Source organism: Nomascus leucogenys, chromosome 22a (genome assembly GCF_006542625.1).
Source record: "Nomascus leucogenys isolate Asia chromosome 22a, Asia_NLE_v1, whole genome shotgun sequence".
Taxonomy (NCBI): domain Eukaryota; kingdom Metazoa; phylum Chordata; class Mammalia; order Primates; family Hylobatidae; genus Nomascus; species Nomascus leucogenys.
The window spans coordinates 69,528,061-69,550,118 of record NC_044402.1 but is presented as its reverse complement, the minus strand read 5'-3'; the positions used below and the strand labels follow the sequence as shown (position 1 = coordinate 69,550,118).

Here is a 22,058-nt window from a genome sequence, read left to right as displayed (position 1 = left end):
AAGAAACATCAAAGAAGTATTAAAGCTCACAAGTACAGCTGAAATCATAAAGTCATTGCCTCTCGCTTTGCCAGCAGGTGGCATTCGGGGTTTTGGAATTTGCTAACTGAAAAAGAAACTATTCTCTAATCTTAATGTACCATGTCATTATAGAATGTTTCAAAGTGTGCACTAACCTGCCACCTTAGGTTTCTTTGTTTACTCCCCTTTAGTGTGTTTCCCACCTTTAATATCTTCAGGTCTTTTCTTAGAGCTCTGTTGTCCTTTTTAGTTTTCAGGGGATGCTAAGATTTTTCTTTGAGGTCTTTGTGTTATGCCAAAATAAAGAAAATAAGAGTTCTCCCGTATCAACCATCCTCTGCCTCACTCTGTTCATGTGTCTAACTGAATCATTGTTTATGGAGACATAGTCATGGGGGGCGTTGTTGATTTCCTCTCTTTGCTTAGTTCCTAATTTTACTTCTGTTTTCTTCCCAGTTAAGTGGCTTTGGGCCTCCATTGCAAGTATGATCAGTTGATAGTTCCATTAAGCAGATGCATAAGAGTGGTAGTGGCATTGCTTCTTGCTTTCCTTACAGTGACATCAGGAACAGATGTGGGCATTTGCTGGGGCTTGAACCCTACCGCTCACTGTCCTGCTCCCTAATTGCTAGGAAATGGTCAATGGTGCAGTGGAAAATAATTGGCGAAGACATCTTTTCCCAGACTTCCAAAGTCTTGATATATTCTTTCACCTATGGTATTCAAAATGCTAGTTCACATCTTAGCCTTTTAGATGTGGGGCAACCTAAAAGGAATGAAGAACAAAAGGGAAAACAGTAAATTCCAAAAAATGTCTAGGACAAGCTAAAGGATTGACTGGGACTGGAATGTAAGTCTCAAGGGTCTTTTCGAAGAGACAACATGAAAATCCTTCTATCATCTGTAGATGGAAATATGTATACATCTAAAATGTATCTTTTCTATCTATTCCGTATTTGTGACAAGAAATTATTTAGCTTTTCAGGCATTTAATTGAACTAACTACAGCTTTAATTATAATAAAGCAAAACTAACAAATTGTATGATATATGTGTGTCTTTTATAACAGGAAGACGGTAGTTCATGGAGGCTCCCTCATTCCTCATCCCTTTGGAATAAGCTTATTTGAAGGTCAGGTGTTCTTTACTGATTGGACAAAGATGGCCGTGCTGAAGGCAAACAAGTTCACAGAGACCAACCCGCAAGTGTACTACCAGGCTTCCCTGAGGCCCTATGGAGTGACTGTTTACCATTCCCTCAGACAGCCCTATGGTAAGCCTCAGAACAGTGGTAACCATGCTTGGTACTGGACTTGGTGGAAAGGTTTTCTCAAAGCTTTGGAAGTTAATGAGGGGTCTCATGTGATTTGGGTGGCATTCTCAAGTATATGAAGGGTTACCCAGAGAGTTAAACTCTCTGAAACTGGTTCTGCAGATTAGGAGCATTCTGAAGAAACTGATGTATTTCAGAGTTAAATGCCAAATCTAGAGGGAATTTAGAGATTTATTTAACAGATGTTTATTGGCACCTGCAAAGATGCTTGGGGATATAGCAGCTCACAAACCAAACCAAAATACCTATCCTCATTCTACTGGGAAAAACATCTATTTCAAACTTCTCATATTACAGTTAAGGAAACAGGTCCCATAGAAGAAAATGACATGTCTAAGTGTCCATTTTAGGTAGTGTCAGAGCTGTTTTTTTCTTCTCTGTTGCGTATGTATGGCACCTGTTCTTTGGTTCTGATTAATCTGTCATAGGCCAACTGGGTTTGGTGACTCTTTGGCTGGTCACTTATTTTAAAAAAAGAAATATTTTGATTCAGACACTGCTTAATCTTCTTCTGTTATTTTACCACGTGATTTTTTCTTTTTATTTTTTCTGAGATGGGATTTCCATTATGTTGGCCAGACTTTTCTGGAACTCCGGGCTTCAAGCGATCCTCCTGCCTCGGCTTCCCAAAGTGTTGGGATTACAGGCGTGAGCCACTGCACCTGGCCTATCATAAGCTTTGTTTATGTTTCCAGGTTATAGCTTGAGCTTTGATACGTCTATGTGGACTATATATGGCTCTTTTCTGTATTTGCTTGTGGATCAAAGAAAAAGAAACATAAACTACACTATGTTGGTAGAAAGCTTAATATTGGTGAACAATAATTTAGAGGAAAACAGATTTGCTTTAAAACTCTCATGTTAAGTGATGGATCTATTTAGGATGAAGAAAGACTACAAAGTAATGCAGTCAACTTAACAAAAGCCCAACCACTAGAACTGACACATTCAGATGAATCTCCTTCAATGTCATCATCCTGGGAAAATATATAGATATATTATCTGAAAACATTTTTGGAAATATCTATTTGGAATAGTTTTTACAGTCAATTGACAACTAAACTCACACCTGCCCTCACATTAGATCCATTAGATCAATGATCAATGTGATCACTCAAATTACTATTTTCATTATTTGGCTCAGAATGATATCTGCCTATTGTTTCCCCAAATCAATCCGCCTGAGAAGATAAAGAGAATATTTTAAAGAATAAGTCAAAGGCTAAGAAGACAATTTTAAAAGCAGATATAAAATTTCTAGCTGTGGCAGTGCTCTTCCTAAGGTCACTACTTTGAGAGTGGCTTTTGGAAGTATAAACTGGTTTGTGTTGCAGACATTTAAGGTTTTGGAATCAGATCTGGCTTTGAATCCTAGTCAAGCTGTTTAGCTGCTGAATAATGTTGGGCAAGTTATTTAACTGTTTAGATTCTTGGCTTCCTCCTTTGCAAAACTGGAGGACTAATACTTACCTCTTAGAGCTATTGGTTATTAAGTTGGTTTACTTACAAAGTAAGCATCCAGCGAGTAATATTTATTATATCCTACAAATGGCAAAAAAGCAGTGAAGCGTGGGTTTTCTTTTGATAGTTATTTCTAATCATGGAGGATAGCAGACATACTCTGACATAATTATTGGGGAGAAAGTTGTAGGAGTCCTTTCTTTTTTTTTTTTTTTGCCACCGTCAGTTGAGAGTGGATGGGAGAGCAGCAGTGAAATTGGGAGGGTTAGTGTAGCCAGATGTGGATGTATCCAGTAGTAATGTTTTCAACATGTTGCTAATCCATTACTCTATTTCACCTATAGGTGAAAAGGACTAGAAGTGGCTTCGTGTCTTGGATAATTACACATTTCTAATTGCAATTTAACCCCGTGCATTTTTCCCTCCAGCTACCAATCCCTGTAAAGATAACAATGGGGGCTGTGAGCAGGTCTGTGTCCTCAGCCACAGAACAGATAATGATGGTTTGGGTTTCCGTTGCAAGTGCACATTCGGCTTCCAACTGGATACGGATGAGCGCCGCTGCATTGGTAAGAAGTCTGTTTTGGACGTTGTTGGCAGGTGACACAGGTGTATGTGTGTCCAAACCTCTAACTAGACTAACTGCTACTCCTGAATTGGACCAGCTCCCTGTCTAACTTCTTCACTGCAAATAAGCTTTCTGTAGCCCACAGGGCGTCTTCCTTGGTAGGCACCACTTCTACTGTATGCAGAACTATGTCTGAAAATGTAAATTTCTGTCTTTTGGGATTTTGCTTTAATCCCACATCTAAGGTTTTCTTGGTTCCCTTTCCCCTTTGTTTCCTGAAGCCATTTTCTCCTATTAACTATGATCTTGAAATTCCATATGGTTGAACTTTGAGCTCCTTTCTATACTATGTATACCTTTTTTACTTTAGATGTTAGCCTTAACTTTGATGGGAAGTACTGTACTTCTCCCCACTTTGACTTCTTCTAGTCCACCACGTATGCCCCTTTCAACCAGGTAATCACATCTGAATCTCATCTGACTTTTTTTTTTCTCTCTGTATTCCAAAGTAAACTCCTGAGCATTGGGGTGGCTCAGTTCCTCACACAGTTTTTCACCTTTCAGTTCAGATTTTCTTGTATCTGCCTCCATATTCCTGATTTCATTCTTACCTTGAAGGTTTCCTTTCTTCCTCTTTGGTCTCCTACACATCTATTCACACTTAAGCCATTGCCTGGGCCCCAGCTAATGATGAAATGCACTCCTACAATATTTGTTTTTCTTATTTTCACTTCTACAACTCTCCTTTCTGTGCCTGTGACAGATTCTTGCTCTCCAGATGTTGCTGTTTCTAGCGTAGTATATAAATTATCTTATGCTAACCCAGACAAATTTGTTAACTTCTTAGGTAGTTTTAGATGCAGAAAAATCACCCTCATACAAAAAAACCATGTATTTCTAACTATTATATCAATAGTGCATTGTCTAATAATTTTGCTTTTAAATTCTGTTACTGCAATTTTTATCTTTGTCTTAGGCATACCTCCTTCATCTTCTTGATTCCCTGACATGCTGTCACAATCTCCTCTTTGATTTTAAACATCACTTCTTCTTACCTATTTCCTTTATCCCTCCCCTTCCTTCCGTGCTTTCACTCCTTTATATCTTTATATTTCTGATTGCTGTTAATTGTCTTGGTATCTACAGTAAGGTTCTTGGTGTAGATCTCTATGCAGAAGTTAATCCAACTTGAGGATTGTTACGGAATTACTATAGAGTTCAGCTCTATATGATTTTTAAACAAAAGATTGATGGCACAGGTGAGAAAGGTTTCTGTGTGTGTGTGTGTGTGCATGTTTTGCCTGTTTATTGTAATGATACTTATAACTTGATAATTAAAACTCGGTATCCAATTATAAAGCACAGTCTTGTTTATTTTATTTATTTATTTATTTATACTGTTTTACTTTAAGTTCTAGGGTACATGCGCACAATGTGCAGGTTTGTTACATATGTATACATGTGCCATGTTGGTGTGCTGCACCCGTTAACTTGTCATTACATTAGGTATGTCTCCTATTTTATAAATTAAGCATATGGTATCATTTTTCATATAAATAAATTTTAAGGATATATTTCTTAGGAAGAAGGAAGATTCTAATACTCGTATCTCCCTCATAGTTGCTTATCTTTTTTTCTTCCCTGTATTATTTCTAACTATGCTTTCCAAAAATTTATTTTTACATTTATTTCAGAATTATATTTTATAATTTAAAGTTTGCTCTGTGGATGCATTTATCTGGAATTTGGGAGGTGGGGAAAGGACCATGTTGTGACTGACTGTGCTGTGTTCTTCTTCCTACAGCTGTTCAGAATTTCCTCATTTTTTCATCCCAAGTTGCTATTCGTGGGATTCCGTTCACCTTGTCTACCCAGGAAGATGTCATGGTTCCAGTTTCAGGGAATCCTTCTTTCTTTGTTGGGATTGATTTTGATGCCCAGGACAGCAGTATCTTTTTTTCAGATATGTCAAAACACATGATTTTTAAGCAAAAGATTGATGGCACAGGTGAGAAAGGTTTCTGTGTGTGTGTGTGTGTGTGTGTGTGCATGTGCATATTTTGCCTGTTTATTGTAATGATACTTATAACTTGATAATTAAAACTCGGTATCTAATTTTTAAGCAGAGTCTTTTTTATTTTATTTATTTATTTATTTATTTATTGTATTTTACTTTAAGTTCTGGGGTATATGTGCACAATGTGCAGGTTTGTTACATATGTATACATGTGCCATGTTGGTGTGCTGCACCCGTTAACTTGTCATTTACATTAGGTATATGTCCTAATGCTGTCCCTCCCCCCTTCCCCCACCCCACAGCAGGCCCCAGTGTGTGATGTTCCCCACCCTGTGTTCATGTGTGCTCATTGTTCAGTTCCCACCGATGAGTGAGAACATGCGGTGTTTGGTTTTCTGTCCTTGCAATAGTTTGCTGAGAATGATGGTTTCCAGCTTCATCCATGTCCCTGTAAAGAACATGAACTCATCCTTTTTTATGGCTGCATAGTATTCCATGGTGCATATGTAACACATTTTCTTAATCCAGTCTATCATTGATGGACATTTGGGTTGGTTCCAAGTTTTTGCTATTATGAACATTGCCGCAATAAACATACGTGTGCATGTGTCTTTATAGCAGCAGGATTTATAATCCTTTGGGTATATGCCCAGTAATGGGGTGGCTGGGTCAAATGGTATTTCTAATTCTAGATCCTTGAGGAATTGCCACACTGTCTTCCACAATGGTTGAATTAGTCTACAGTCCCACCAACAGTATAAACGCGTTCCTATATCTCCACATCCTCTCCAGCACTTGTTGTTTCTTGACTTTTTAATGATTGCCATTCTAACTGGTGTGAGATGGTATCTCATTGTGATTTTGATTTGCATTTCTCTGATGGCCAGTGATGAGGAGCATTTTTTCATGTGTACGTTGGCTCCATAAATGTCTTCTTTTGAGAAGTGTCTGTTCATATCCTTCACCCACTTTTTGATGGGGTTGTTTGATTTTTTCTTGTAAATTTGTTTGAGTTCTTTGTAGATTCTGGATATTAGCCCTTTGTCAGATGGATAGATTGTAAAAATTTTCTCCCATTCTGTAGGTTGCCTGTTCACTCTGATGGTAGTTTCTTTTGATGTGCAGAAGCTCTTTAGTTTAATGAGATCCCATTTGTCAATTTTGGCTTTTGTTGCCATTGCTTTTGGTGTTTTAGTCATGAAGTCCTTGCCCATGCCTATGTCCTGAATGGTATTGCCTAGGTTTTCTTCTAGGGTTTTTATGGTTTTAGGTCTAACATTTAAGTCTTTAATCCATCCTGAATTAATTTTTGTTTAAGGTGTAAGGAAGGGATCCAGTTTCAGCTTTCTAATATGGCTAGCCAGTTTTCCCAGCACCATTTATTAAATAGGGAATCCTTTCTCCATTTCTTGTTTTTGTCAGATTTGTCAAAGATCAGATGGTTGTAGATGTGTGGTATCATTTCTGAGGGCCCTATTCTGTTTCATTGGTCTATATCTCTGTTTTGGTACCAGTACCATGCTGTTTGGGTTACTGTAGCCTTGTAGTATAGTTTGAAGTCAGGTAGTGTGATGCCTCCAGCTTTGTGCTTTTGGCTTAGGATTGTCTTGGCAATGCGGGCTCTTTTTTGGTTCCATATGAACTTTAAAGTAGTTTTTTCCAATTCTGTGAAGAAAGTCATTGGTAGCTTGATGGGGATGGCATTGAATCTATAAATTACCTTGGCCAGTATGGCCATTTTCACAATACTGATTCTTCCTATCCATGAACATGGAATGTTCTTCTATTTGTTTGTGTCCTCTTTTATTTCGCTGAGCAGTGGTTTGTAGTTCTCCTTGAAGAGGTCCTTCACATTCCTTGTAAGTTGGATTCCTAGGTATTTTATTCCCTTTGAAGCAATTGTGAATGGGAGTTCACTCATGATTTGGCTCTGTTTGTCTCTTATTGGTGTGTAGGAATGCTTGTGATTTTTGCACATTGATTTTGTATCCTGAGACTTTGCTGAAGTTTCTTATCAGCTCAAGGAGATTTTGGGCTGAGACGATGGGGTTTTCTAAATATAAAATCATGTCATCTGCAAACAGGGATAATTTGACTTCCTCTTTTCCTAATTGAATACCCTTTATTTCTTTCTCTTGCCTGATTGCCCTGGCCAGAACTTCCAACATTATGTTGAACAGGAGTGGTGAGAGAGGGCATCCCTGTCTTGTGCCAGTTTACAAAGGGAGTGCTTCCAGTTTTTGCCCATTCAGTATGATATTGGCTGTGGGTTTGTCATAAATAGCTCTTATTATTTTGAGATACGTCCCATCAATACCTAGTTTATTGATTTAGCATGAAGAGCTGTTGATGAATTAGGGAGAATTCCCTCTTTTTCTATTGATTGGAATAGTTTCAGAAGGAATAGAACCAGCTCCTCCTTGTACCTCTGGTAGAATTCGGCTGTGAATCAGTCTGGTCCTGGACTTTTTTTGGGTTGGTAGGCTATTAATTATTGCCTCAATTTCAGAACATGTTATTGGTCTATTCAGGGATTCAACTTCTTCCTGATTTAGTCTTGGGATGGTGTATGTGTCCAGGAATTTATCCATTTCTTCTAGATTTCCTAGGTTTTTTTTTTTTTTTTTTTTGCGTAGAGGTGTTTATAGTATTCTCTGATGGTAGTTTGTATTTCTGTGGGATCAGTGGTGATATCCCCTTCATCATTTTTTTATTGCGTCTATTTGATTCTTCTCTTGTCTTCTTTATTAGTCTTGCTAGCGGTCTATCAATTTTGTTGATCTTTTCAAAAAATCAGCTCCTGGATTCATTGATTTTTTGAAGGGTTTTTTGTGTCTCTATCTCCTTCAGTTCTGCTCTGATCTTAGTTATTTCTTTCCTTCTGCTAGCTTTTGAATGTGTTTGCTCTTGCTTCTCTAGTTCTTTTAATCGTGATGTTAGGGCATCAATTTTAGATCTCTCCTGCTTTCTCTTGTGGGCATTTAGTGCTATAAATTTTCTTCTACATACTGCTTTAAATGTGTCCCAGAGATTCTGGTATGTTGTATCTTTGTTCTCATTGGTTTCAAAGAACATCTTTATTTTTGCCTTAATTTCTTTATGTACCCAGTAGTCATTCAGGAGCGGGTTTTTCAGTTTCCATGTAGTTGAGCGGTTTTGAGTGAGTTGCTTGATCCCGAGTTCTAGTTTGATTGCCCTGTGGTCTGAGAGACAGTTTGTTATAATTTCTGTTCTTTTACATTTGCGGAGGAGTGCTTTGCTTCCAACTATGTGATCAATTTTGGAATAGGTGCTATGTGGTGCTAAGAGGAATGTATATTCTGTTGATTTGGGGTGGAGAGTTCTGTAAGCAGAGACTTTACTAAGCTTCCTAAATAGTTCTAGATTGATAAAATAAATTTATTGCTTTTTTATAGATTAAGGTAAAACAAACACCTTTCCTTTATTTTAGAAAGAAGTTATTTTTGGGAACCGAGATAGGAGGATTGCTTGAGGCCAGGAGTTTGAGACTGGCCTGGGCAACATAGTGAGATTCCACTTGTACCAAAAAAACAAAAAAATTAGCCAGACCTGGTGGCATGTACCTGTAGTCCCCACTGCTTGGGAGGCTGCAGTGGAAGGATTGTTTGAGCCCAGGAGATCCAGGCTGCAGTGAGCTATGACCATACCACTGCACTCCAGCTTGGGCAACAGAGTGCAACCCTATCTCGGAAAAAAAGTTACAAATGTGTGTGTATTTTAACAATGACTAATATTAACATAAAAGAAATGTCAAGTGTATGAGAGCCATTAACAGATTAATTGACTAGAAGCTGTTTTTCATACTCAAGCAGCCAGATTGATTAAAGGGGAAGACATCTCTTCAGGGATGCTGGACTATGTAAATGCCAATGGTTTGGCTTGTAATAGTAATAAAATTTGTAAGCAATATAACATACCAACTAAGAGAGCCAGCTTAGGAGCTACACTGCCTGGTCTGAATTCCAGCTTCCCACATTTCCTAGCTTTGTAACTTTGGGCATGTTACTCAATTTACTTATGCCTCAATTTTCTAGTCTGAAAAATATGCAGTTCATATATTGCTTATAAGGTTGTTGAGAGAATTTTTGGCTAATAAATGTAAACATCTAGAGTAACGGCTAGAAAATAGTAAATGTTCAGTAAATGTTGGATATCATTATATCTGTTATCAATATAAAACCATATTGCCCACCCTCCCCTGCCCCTAATTCAGACCTGCTCTGGGGAGGGAACAGTTCTTTTGATTGTTTCTTCTTTTGTTTGTCTCCATGTTTCTAAATGCTTTGTTTATACTTCTGTTTCTTGATTTATCATTTTTGATATTTACTTCCTTGTTCTAGGTGAGCATTTTGCTTTCTTACATCATTCTTCTCTCCCAGCTTCTGACTTCCCTCCCCCCATTCTCCTTAAAAAGCTAGATTATAATTTTTGGTTAAATTAATCATATGTGTTTATATTATTAACATAATATAAATATTGTTCACTGCTCAGCCAATTAGTATTCTAGGATGACATTTCTGGATAATTTTTGACAATTGCCCCATCTTCGTTTGCTTAGTTTTTTTAATATAACAATCATGTATTTTCCCCAAATGCTCCAATAGCTCTATCAAATGCCTGTACAAAGACAGAAAACAATCTATAATTTTTTTTTTCCTTCTGGAGACCCCTATCCTGTGTTCCAGTTGGGACTTGTTTTTCTCTGGCCTGGTGCACAGCTCTTATCTTCTGACTTCTCTTTGCCACTCCCTTGTGCTGGACCTTCTTTTTGTGGCAGGCCATTTATTTCTTTTTCTAGATTTATTTCCTCATTTTGCTGAAACACGTTATATGATAGCTTCCTGAGAAGCATAAGTAGGTGGCATATATTTTGAGTCTTCGAATGTCTGTGAGTGTTTTATTTTGCTCTGCATCTTGACTGTTTGGCTGGGTACAGGTTGCAAGTTAATTTAAATCTGGAATTTGAAGACATTGCTCCAGTGACCTCTAATATCTAGTGTTGAGTCTAGTGCCATTCTGAGTACTATTTCTATGGATATGACCTTGATGTGGATATGGATATGACATTAAAAATTAATCTTCCTCTGTTTCCATTTTCTCTGGATTCCTTTTCCTTTTGATTTCTTTTAAACTTTCTTCTTTTTGATGGAAGCTTTCTCCAAATGTCTGAGTTGCTAGTTTGGTATTAAGGGTGAGGTTATAAAACCTGACCCGAAAGTCTGTATGTGTGGATAGGCCTTGTCAGCTGGTGAGCTTCAGGCAGGGAGGTGGCTTGGTTGCCAGATTGCTACCCAAGGCAGCATTAGTGAGTCTTTTCTGGAGACGGTCAATTTCTCCTTCATAGGTGCCTCCATTCTCCTTTGTGAGGTAAGAGGAAGATGTGGGAAGATGGTGGTCTGTTCTAGGGGTGATTAATTTCTCCTTTATAGATGCCTTCATTCTCCTTCTTGGGGTAAGGGGAAGATGTGGGAAGATGGTGGTCTGTTCTGGGAGCGGGCAGAGGAAAGGGAGCTGAGGGCACCCTTTCAATATTCCTATAATCCTCCTGTACTCAGTTCCACATCCATCTCAGTTCTGCGTTGAGGACTGTGCCCTGAACCCATAGCCATTCTGCTTCAGCTCCTTCAGAGAAGAAAATCTGTGGTCCCTTAGAGGAGATAGAGGAGTGGCATGACACTCAGGATCTGGGAGGGACCTAGGCATTGGATTGCTCCTTATCTTGACTTTATCTGAGCCCCTTAGTTCCTCGCCCCTGCCTTTCTTAGGACCTGGTGCCTCTGAGTGTGAGTGCACTGAGGCTTCTGCATATGTGGGTGTGTGTCTCTCTTCTGTTGACACTTAGTTTGTAGCATTTTCCTCTTCTTGATTGAGTTATCACTCCTCCAATACCTTACTTTTCAAACATTTGTTGGAATTACTCATCTGCTGTTACTTTACTGTCTTTTAAGTAGAATTTGGGAGGAAGAGGAGATAAACATGTTTGGTTTGTCAATCTGCTATTTTGAACGAGAAATTATCTTTTTTGAGGACTTAGAATCAGGCCCACTGAGCTTGGAGAACTGCAGTCGAACTTAGTTCTCAGCAAAAGGTAGTATTGGGTTTCTCAGCTGCATGCAGGCCAAGTCTCCCATAGGCACCTCCACAGGTCAGCTTCCTTCTGTTTTGTTGATCTGGAATTCTCATCGTATTTTTGGTAAACTTCAAGTCCATATACTGAGCAACCTACCTTTTAAAATATTCCTCATAGTCAGTGGTTAAACTCTGTATGCTTTGGTGAGGGAGGCATTACATTGTTCTTTTTCTTTTTTTTTGAATGAGTACACAGTATATGCAGGAAATGAGTTGTCAGAAATCAAATTAGCTAATGTGGTGGGTGGTGTAGTGCCAGATACTTGGGAGGATCACTTGAGGTCAGGTGTTTGAGGCCGCAGTGAACTATGATTGTGCTACTGCACTCCAGCCTAGGTAAGACCTGTCTCTAAAGAAAAAGAAAAAGAAATAATATTAAAGGTCAGGATTAGCTGAATGAAGCCCTCAGGAGAACTCCCTCCATCAATGATACCTGCTGTTTTCCAAATTCTCTTTTTCTACTGACTTTTCCCTATCATCAGATATGCTCAAGTTTCTCCCATCCTAAAAAATATGCAACTTACCCTTCACTCCATGTTCCTCTTTAGTGACAACCCCTTCTCTGCATTTCATGGTCAAGTTTCTTGAAAGATTGATTTGCACTTTCCTATCCCTTCTTCCACATTTCTCACTGATTACTCACCTCTTGCAATCTGCCCACCAGGTGGTTGACACCCCTTTCATCCTGGTCACCTCTAATCTCTTTCTTGCTAAATTAAATAACGCCTATCAGTCCTGTATTTGGTACTTTGGCCATCTTCTCTCAAAAATTCTTTCTTCCATGACAGCATACTCCTGGATTTCCTTCTATTTCTTGATCATTTTTTTGTAGTGTGCCCTGGAGATCTTTTCTTTTTTGCCTGTTCTATAAAAAACTGTAAATCTGTTGTTCAACATTGGTCCTCCTCTCTCTGAATAATTTCACACCTTTCATGCCTTTGATTACTATCTATGTAGCAACTATAAGTAATTGTGGGGAGACTTTTATAATAGTGCATTTACTGAGTGTTTTTGCTCCTAACCTAGGGAATGAGGGAAAGACCAAGCAAGCCTTTCTGTAGGTCATGATAAAAATCTCTATGCAAGTTCTCTCTCTGAGGTTCAGACCCATAGTGCCAGCTGCCTTTTGGGTAGGTCACCTGGATATCCTACAATCACCTCTAAACCAACAGGTCTAAGTGGATGCTTCATCCAACTTCTCACAGGCCTTAGAGGAAGGGCATGACCACTCACCCCTTCCTTGGTGCCCCATCCCCACCTGGTGGTCATCATGAACATCTCCCTCTCTTTTAGCCTCTATCATTAACTCATTAACCTCCAGCCACACTCCTAGAACATGTGGAGTTTTCAGTCTCTGTGTCTTTCAACCACCCCAGACCTCCGCTTTGCCATGTGGTCCATTAGGAATCTGTGCTCTCAGACCATCCTATGCATCTCTCCATCTCAGCACTCAATTACTCTTTTATTTTTGTCTCTTGGCCTAGTTGCCTCCTCCTCTTTCACCACCTCACTATGAATTACCTTGAGGGTGGTGTCCACACTTCTTTCCAGATGCTTAACTTCTCTTTGACTTGGTTCCCTCATCTGTAGAATAGGAACAATACTAATGCCTACTTGATTGAATGGCTGTGAGGATGGATGAATCCATGTAGAGTACTTGGTCCAGTTTCTGCCTCCTAGTAAGTGCTCATTTAATCTAAGCTGTAATTATTAACACTATTAGCAATATTGTGTTTTCTAAATATATAGTTGGCTGTCTATCACATAGAGAACTTTCTTATCACAATTTGCTGAATAAATGAAAAGAAAAAGTAGTAGGATTTTTTTTTCTTCCTACTGCAAAAGAAAGAGGTATCACTGTTTATTCTGATTCAGATTTTCTTTAGTGAAAAAAAAGAAAAAAGAGGGTAAAAGAAGGCATAACAACTCCATAAAGAGGAAAGTGTTTTTTTTTTGTTTTTTTTTTTTTTTTTTTTTTTTATCAGTTCTGATTTCCTTTCTGGTATCTCTGCTGGTCTTTTCAAAACTTGGCAACTTTGTGGCTGTGGAAGACTGTTGATGAGAGGGTTGGGCGATGATACCTCAGGGTTACCCTCAGGTCGTACCTGGTGGTGTCGGCTTATCAGAGCCGTCTCCGGGTGGTAGTAGGTGAACTCAGGTATCTCTTCTTCAGATATTCTACAGTGAGAAATTTTTTTCTGGAAGGTTGGACATGGGAGTAAATCCAGGCCATACCATTCCTGGTTCTGTTTGTCAGTATCATATCCACTCTTTGAGATCCAAAGTTTGAGGAATGGATAGATTCTAGGTTTATCTCATGTTATTGCTCAGCAGCTTACAGTTTGTTTGTTTTTTTTTTTTAAAAGAATTCCACATGTGTTCCTGAAATATGCTGTAACTCTGACACAAAATTTCAGTATGCATTAGTAGGAAAATTGATGCCTTACAAAATATACTTGGTTTAAAACATGTCCATATTTTAACTTATAGGAAGAGAAATTCTTGCAGCTAACAGGGTGGAAAATGTTGAAAGTTTGGCTTTTGATTGGATTTCAAAGAATCTCTATTGGACAGACTCTCATTACAAGAGTATCAGTGTCATGAGGCTAGCTGATAAAACGAGACGCACAGTAGTTCAGTATTTAAATAACCCACGATCAGTGGTAGTTCATCCTTTTGCCGGGTAAGTGTGTTCATGTTTTCCTAAGAGCTTGAAACTGTATGTCTTTTACAGTCATTGAAAAGTGATGCCCTAGGGATTTAGGTAAGTTCAGCAAATATAAAATTGAACTGTATAAGTTGAAATCACCTTAAATTTTATGTCTTTTTTCCTTCAAAAAACTTTATTCTGGGGGAGTAAAAAAATTGTTTTTAAACCCAAAACATTTCTTCTAACTTTTGGTTTTCTCAGTCTTCATTGAAGAGTAGTTTTTTTCACAGTTGCAGAGGACCAAACAATGTGATATAGATACAGTAGAAAAGGAGTGAATAGGCAGCAGAATTAACAGGAAAGACGCAAATTCTTTCCCTGCTTTAATATATTGATATAAAGCTTAGCAAAACTTGCTTAATCATTCAGTAGTTTTCAGAATGAAAAGTTTTTCAGACCACAAAGTTTCATGTTTTACCATTCTATCATTATTGGTGCCAGACAAGGAAAGACAGAAGAGTTCACAGTATTCCTTTTTGGTTCCTACTTTTCTTATTTAAATATGTCTAACAGCTACTGTGTTTATTTAGGACAAATCTGAGCTATATGTTGTATATGAGTGGAATGATAAAAAAGATGGCTGCTAACTCACTAATGCCTGATTACCCAGGGAACATCCATCCCTGTGTTTCCGTTAGGTATATAATCTCATCAGATCCCAAGCTAGGTTGTGAAGGAGGTATGTATAAATACCCATTTTAGAGAGAATGAATCTAAGGTGCAGTGAGATAAAGTGACTTGTGAAAGGGCCCGCAGCTATTAGGCAACAGTCAGTATTCAAATTCCAGACCTGTCTGACTGGAATGCCTGCGTGCCTAAAAAAGTCTGTTTGCTGCATCTGGAGTGTCTGCTTTAATTTTCTCTCTGTAAGATAATAAAAGAAACACATTTTAAAACTGATATTATTGATAAGAAATTTCATTGCCCTATAGTGAGTTAAACAGTTTATTTTTTTAATGAATTTGTCTTAACTCAAACTTTTGGCCTTTGGTTTTGAAAAACTGTTGAATTCCTTTCCTGATGATGTTTCGTTTAAAATGATATGAAGTAGTTACATTTCAGAAATGTTACATTTTGGAAAAGACTAATTTTGATTCCTCTGGATCCCATAAAAGAGAAAAAGGTGTTTTTTTGTTTTGTTTTGTTTTTTGTTTTTTGTTTTGCCTCTAGACTTATCTTTTTCCCACTCTTTAGAATATTAAAAAAATGCCTTGGGTCAGATACTGTTTGCATTGCGTTGATTTGGATGCTTTCTTCATCTGAGATTAATGGTTTCCTGCAAATTTATCAATTCCTTATGGAAGAATGACTAGAGGATCCTGAATGTTTAATCCAGAGAGAAAGAGATTGAAATCTGTTTTCTTGCTCTGCTCGTTGTTTATTATTTTGTTTTAATAATGTGGAATATTTAATAAGTAACCCGAATTGTGTCTTGTTAGAGAATATGTTGGGTGACAATAGTTTTAGTTCCTGAAGTCTAAGACAGTGGTTCTCCTCTCTCAATGCCCATTTAAATGCCATTTGTATTTGTGACTTTGGTTACATGTTGATAACTAAATTTTAACGGAGAATTATGTCAGTTATACACTAAATTTGTTAAGCTCAATAGCATATAAAGAAAACGAAATTAATTGCATTGTCTGGAGAATCTCTGTTTGTTCTAAATCTCTGGAAGTCATGTAGTTTGTCCCAGTGTTAACAGCCTTGATTTACTACTGCTTTTTCTAGGTATCTATTCTTCACTGATTGGTTCCGTCCTGCTAAAATTATGAGAGCGTGGAGTGACGGATCTCACCTCTTGCCTATAGTAAACACTACTCTTGGATGGCCCAATGGCTTGGCCATCGATTGGGCGTAAGTGAGAATCATCATCCCAGATACTTAGTTCCCTTTTACTGCAGAACACATAATGAGGCAGGTTGGGTGATATGATGGAGTAAGGAAACTAGTACTGCTTGCCCTTGCGGAATTTTAAATAATTAATTGGTGATAGGAGAAGGATATTGAATAAGAACACAAAGAACATAAACATAGTTGGCCAGCTACTGCTGGGGTGAAAGCTAATTAATTCATGAGTATTCTGAGAAAATTACTAGAGAAAGCTGAATGACGAGATTTAGTGGAAACTCAAGATGGGGGAGGTGGGTCCCAAGCCCCATTTGAAGTAGGGTACAGATTTGATGAACTGTAGGCAGTGTGTAATTTCTTACAGGGAGCATCTTGAGTTTAGGAAATCTTTGGAGTCAATCAACAAATGCACATTTGCTTACATGCACTTTGGGAGAACTTTAAAAGTATAAGATATGGTTCTCAAGAAATTGATGATCTATCTAGGAATATAGGAAAAGGAATAGAGTAAATAAGCTTATAAAGATGAAATGCCAAAGTAACTTATGGGAGAAAAAAAGGGAAGAAATATATTTAACATTTTAAACATAGATTACTACCAGTGTTTTTCTTAACTTGTTGATTTCACAAGGAGAAAATAAAATTTCTGGCTCAAAGACAGCAACATTTTAAGTTTTCTAAGACAATTGATTGAAAGCCACTTCATGAAAAGTAGCTGTCTCTTTCTGGGGGACATAAAACTATTAAATTTTTAATGAATATAATTTAAATTTTAAAAACTTTGTTTAATAAATGTGTCAGCTGACCCTACTGTTTTTGAATGCCCTTTGTGTAAAGGGTGCTCTGATAGTTTTTGGATAAGAGATAACTAAATATTTTATTATTTTAGTGCTTCACGATTGTACTGGGTAGATGCCTATTTTGATAAAATTGAGCACAGCACCTTTGATGGTTTAGACAGAAGAAGACTGGGCCATATAGAGCAGATGACACATCCATTTGGACTTGCCATCTTTGGAGGTATGTTTTAAAGCAATAAAACTATGTATTGTTTTTATACATTGCAAGTTACAACAATAAACTTATCCTCGTGTGTCATTCTCACAACCCCAGAAAAGCTGGCCACTTTAAAATCAACAAATTTAAAGTGGTGCTATTATATAAAGACAAAACATTTGGTTTGTTGATGGTGTATTTCATTTTTGGAGTGTGATTTTTGTTTTGCATTTATTTGTATAATATTGACAATGTATATGCGTACAGCACTTTGTAGATTACATTATACAATTCAACATCCCAAGTACTTAGTTATACAAGTATCACATGAGGAAACAGTAAATTACTGCCTTCATTTTCAAGAATAAAACAGCAAGAGCTGTTTATAGTAATCATTGTAGCATTTCATTATTCTCCAGTGTTTGTAAGAATCTCATTAGAAATCCTTGTGGAAAAAAACGATTGCACATATTCATCAACTATATGTTCACTGAATGACTTTGAAATTTTTATTCAAAATGTTGGAGAACTGACATCATCCATGTTTTATAGAAGTGTTAGGTTATGCTTTATGAAGAACAGCGAAACATAATTGTTTTTTCATCAACCTTTCCAAATAATTTCATGCTACTAGTGAAGATTGCTGGGAAGCATGATTTCTGGGGAACTACAGTCACAATGAGCACAGCCAATGCTTGCCTGTCTTCTCAGCTCCTCATTTGAGTGCACGCATGCTGTTGTGAGTTGAGTTGCTGGGAATAAGAATGTAGCCTGGTACCATGAAACAGGTGGTTTGCTTAGTCTTGAAAACAGGAGCTCTGTGAATGGTTGTATAGCTTGTGCACTGCATAAAAATGCCAGGCCAAGAGGGTGAGGAGAGACTGAAATCTATCCTGGGTCTGTTTGACAAACCATGATTACTCCAGTTAGAGGGGTCATGTTTTGTTTAAGTCTACCAAAAGCCCTGTGTATATGCTAGTTGTGTCCCTGGTTGAAACCTCCTACTTTGAATAATTAACATAGCGCTTGAAAAGACTAGACACTCACTATAAATCAAAGACTTTCTCACGTGCATAGAATGTATGTGTGGAATGAATAGTTAGTAAGTATATTGCATATCTTGTCCTGCTGTCTGTTTATCTGTGGAGGAGTGTGTGGTATTTAAAAAATGCTCATGGGATTTTTGATGAGTTAATTATAAATACTCCTCCCGTCCCCCTCCCACTGCTGCCATCCATTTACTCCCTTTTCAGTAATGATGTCAGACACATGCTATTTGCTGTCACATAGAAACATTATAAAAATGTTAATTTTCTCTGCTCTGGGCTGGGATGCTTTGGGATTCAAGAAAATGTAGTTTTAGTATCTTCTGGTTTCATCAGTATGAAAAAAATTTGAATGCATACCCATGAGGACAACACAACATTCCCAAAATAGCAATAATTATTTATTTATTTCAACATTGCCATTTATTGTGAACTTCTTTTGGAAAGTTCTTTTGTTGTGCAACACCATAGAAATTGTGTACCTTTTTACTAAAGGGCTAGATCTTCTTGACTGTGCACCACACAGAACTAAAAGATTTATTAAACTCCTTACTTATTTAAGTATATTAGGATGCCTTTGTGAGTAGTGGGACTGGGGTTGCCAGTCTCTAGAAAGATTTAGGGAGTCCAGTGACTGATTGGTCATTGATTAGACCACAGATAATGAAATTGGTCAAATAAAATTTATGACATCTTAAGCATTTTCTGATTAATTAGGGTTTTCTAGTTAAGCTATCCTTAAAGAGAAAATCCACGTTGATGCAATTCTTTCTTTTAAAAATACATGTTTATTTTCCTGCTGCAGTAGGTAGTGTAAAGTGAACATGATTAAATTTTCGTTGTTTAGAATCTTACGTCGCCTCTCTCTTACCATTCTGAGCATCATGGAACATTAGTAGTGTGGTTGTAGGTGAATGCACACTTGTGTTGAGATTTTTATTGATCCTCAAACATACACTGAAAGTTCCTTTTTGGGCTAGACCTGTACTTTTCCTTCTCAACAGCTTCTCATTTAAGTCAAGGGAAAAAAAATACAATTTAAGCGCTCTCATTAAAATATAGAATATGAACCGTTTGACCTGGGAAGGATCTCAGGAATGATTGAGACTGTCTCCTTCACACAGTGTAGTATTTGCCTAAGAGCACTCAGCAGGTGAGTGCTTTAGTGGGTGCAGACCTATGAGGCCTCATTTTGTGCTCTGTAGAAGAATTATCCGATTCTTATTTTCACTATTACCTATGCAGAACTAAATCCAATTGCTACTAAATGCCATCATAAAACTCCATATGTGATTGCCTGAACCTGAACCCTGGTATTATTAACATATAGACTTCCACAGAGCATTACTAGGAAAATGGTTAGAGAAACATATTACAGATATTTATGGGGGAGATGACCATATTTGCAAGAAGCATACAAGCCTATTGCATTTTCTCAAGTGATTTATTTATAAGTTAGCTGTGACTGAAAATACTAATCTACTCATGTTTTGTCTCAGAGTATTTATTTTTTACTGACTGGAGACTGGGTGCCATTATTCGAGTCAGGAAAGCAGATGGTGGAGAAATGACAGTTATCCGAAGTGGCATTGCTTACATACTGCATTTGAAATCGTATGATGTCAACATCCAGACTGGTGAGTGAGATTGCCCAGTTTTTTTTTTTTTTTTATGGGTTTATTTATTTGTTATAGTGGCTCCTGTTTTCTTTAAGTACTTATTACTTAAAGGTCTAGCTCCTGGTAGTTTTATATTCTTGTCGTTCACATAATCTAAGAGTTTAAGACTTTAAATCTCTGTTCAATGCTGCTAGCCTTAAACATGTTGTCAGCAAAAACACATTTTGGGACTTTTCCTTACCTAAGTAGAGTGTTGTATTTGGCGGGTTGATTTCCAAGAGGAAGCTACTTTTTAGTATTGGGTCTGAAAAATGTTTTGTCCTGTTTGTTTTCCTTCACAAATCAAACCTGTGACCCATGTAGTGAAAATGTACATGAATGACTCCCTCGGGGCTTTGCTTTTGCAGGTTCTAATGCCTGTAATCAACCCACGCATCCTAACGGTGACTGCAGCCACTTCTGCTTCCCTGTGCCAAATTTCCAGCGAGTGTGTGGGTGCCCTTATGGAATGAAGCTGGCTTCCAATCACTTGACATGCGAGGGGGACCCAACAAATGAACCACCCACGGAGCAGTGTGGCTTATTTTCCTTCCCTTGTAAAAATGGCAGATGTGTGCCCAATTACTATCGCTGTGATGGAGTCGATGATTGTCATGATAACAGTGATGAGCAACTATGTGGCACACTTAGTAAGTAGCTATGCACTGGCGATATTTCCTGGGATGAATAGAGTAGAGGTGGGCTTTAAAGAAAATAAATAAAAGCTTGGGCTATTTATATGGGAAAAATATCTTTTAGAATTTCAGATTCTTAACATGTACTTGGAAGGCTTTTAGGAAGCTAAGCAAGAAATTTCATTCATAATGTTATGGATGGTTTCTAGCCTTGATTTAGACTATCTTCAACAATTTTTTTCTTTGACATTGGCTGTTTGGACCAATGCAGTCATTATGTCTTGGCAAACTCCTCAAAAAGTCAAATCGAAATAAACTAGATCTGGGCCAGGCAAGGTGGCTCATGCCTGTAATCCCAGCACTTTGGGAGGCTAAGACAGGAGGATTGCTTGAGTCCAGAAGTTTGAGACTAGCCTGGGAAACATGACAAAACCCGGTTTCTACAAAAAAATATAAAATTACAAATAGCTGGGACTATTACAAAATACAAAATTACAAAATACAAAAAAACAAAATTACAAGTAGCTGGGACTACAGGCACATGCCACCACACCCAGCTAATTTGTATTTTGTATTTTCACAAAATTCGTAAAATACAAAAATTTTTACTTGGGAGGCTGAGGTGGAAGAGTTGCTTGGGCTAGGGAGGTTGAGGCTGCAGTTAGCCAAGACTGTGCCACTGTACTTCAGCCTGTGCAACAGAGTGGAGCCCTGCCTCAAAAAAATAAACAAACAAACAACAACAACAACAAAAACCAGAAATAAACTAGACCTAACCTTTAGCAACCAAGAGAATAGTATCACAGAATAACTACTTGCAATCATAGCCTTTGGAAAATCTCATGTGTTATATTCCTTTCCCCCCATGTTAGAGTACAATAAATTAACAACGAAATGGTGGTCTTAACCTTTATATTCTTCTTTTGATGGTAATCTAGTCTATATAGTTTGAGGCCTAATAAACACTATTGCAGAAGGCAAAAATATTACATTCAAATTAAAAAAAAGATAGAAGACAGTTGAAATCTCAGAAATCTCTACCAAGGTGAAGTTAATACTAATAATAACCTTTCTTTTGGAGAGAAAGAGGAGTGACAGATTTGAAAGAATAAAGTGCTCACTTGTACATTTTCCTGAAACTTCTTAAATTTTCATCTTTTTGTGTATTATCTTCTTGTTTCTAAGAGCACAACATTTTACCTTAATATTTTATCTATTTGCACTTTTCATATGACATATTTTCAAGCTTTCTATAGTCTGAATTTGAAATTGTGGTTGGAGGAAGTAACAGCTTGAAAGTTAAGGATGAGCTTTAGAGTCAATCCAACCAGAACATGACTCATAGGCAGGTTCCTAAATCTCTCAAAGCCTCAATTTCCTTATCTGTAAAATGCAGACAATTATATGTACTTTATAGTATTCTTGTGAGGATTTAAAGAGAACTTATATGGTGTGTGTGTGTGCATAACTTAGAAAAATGCCTTTTCTATGATAAATACCAAATAAATGCCAGCCAATAATGATGTTAATGATGATGGTATCACTTGATGAACATTTCTCCTTATTATATACAATGCCTCCATTAAAAAAAGGTGAAGTGAGCCTTTGTAAGGCAA

General features: G+C 37.5%; 1 protein-coding gene across 1 annotated transcript in view; it reads left to right on the top strand.

Annotated features, from left to right (window-relative positions):
- LRP2 (LDL receptor related protein 2) overlaps positions 1-22,058 on the top strand; it is a 225,602-nt gene that overhangs the window by 84,363 nt on the left and 119,181 nt on the right. Inside the window, exons 14-21 of the mRNA XM_030802651.1 lie at positions 1,091-1,293; positions 3,243-3,383; positions 5,187-5,390; positions 14,040-14,232; positions 15,988-16,113; positions 16,997-17,127; positions 19,649-19,786; positions 20,176-20,457. Of these exons, the coding sequence (XP_030658511.1) occupies positions 1,091-1,293; positions 3,243-3,383; positions 5,187-5,390; positions 14,040-14,232; positions 15,988-16,113; positions 16,997-17,127; positions 19,649-19,786; positions 20,176-20,457 (1,418 nt within the window). The remainder of the gene's footprint in view (positions 1-1,090; positions 1,294-3,242; positions 3,384-5,186; positions 5,391-14,039; positions 14,233-15,987; positions 16,114-16,996; positions 17,128-19,648; positions 19,787-20,175; positions 20,458-22,058) is intronic.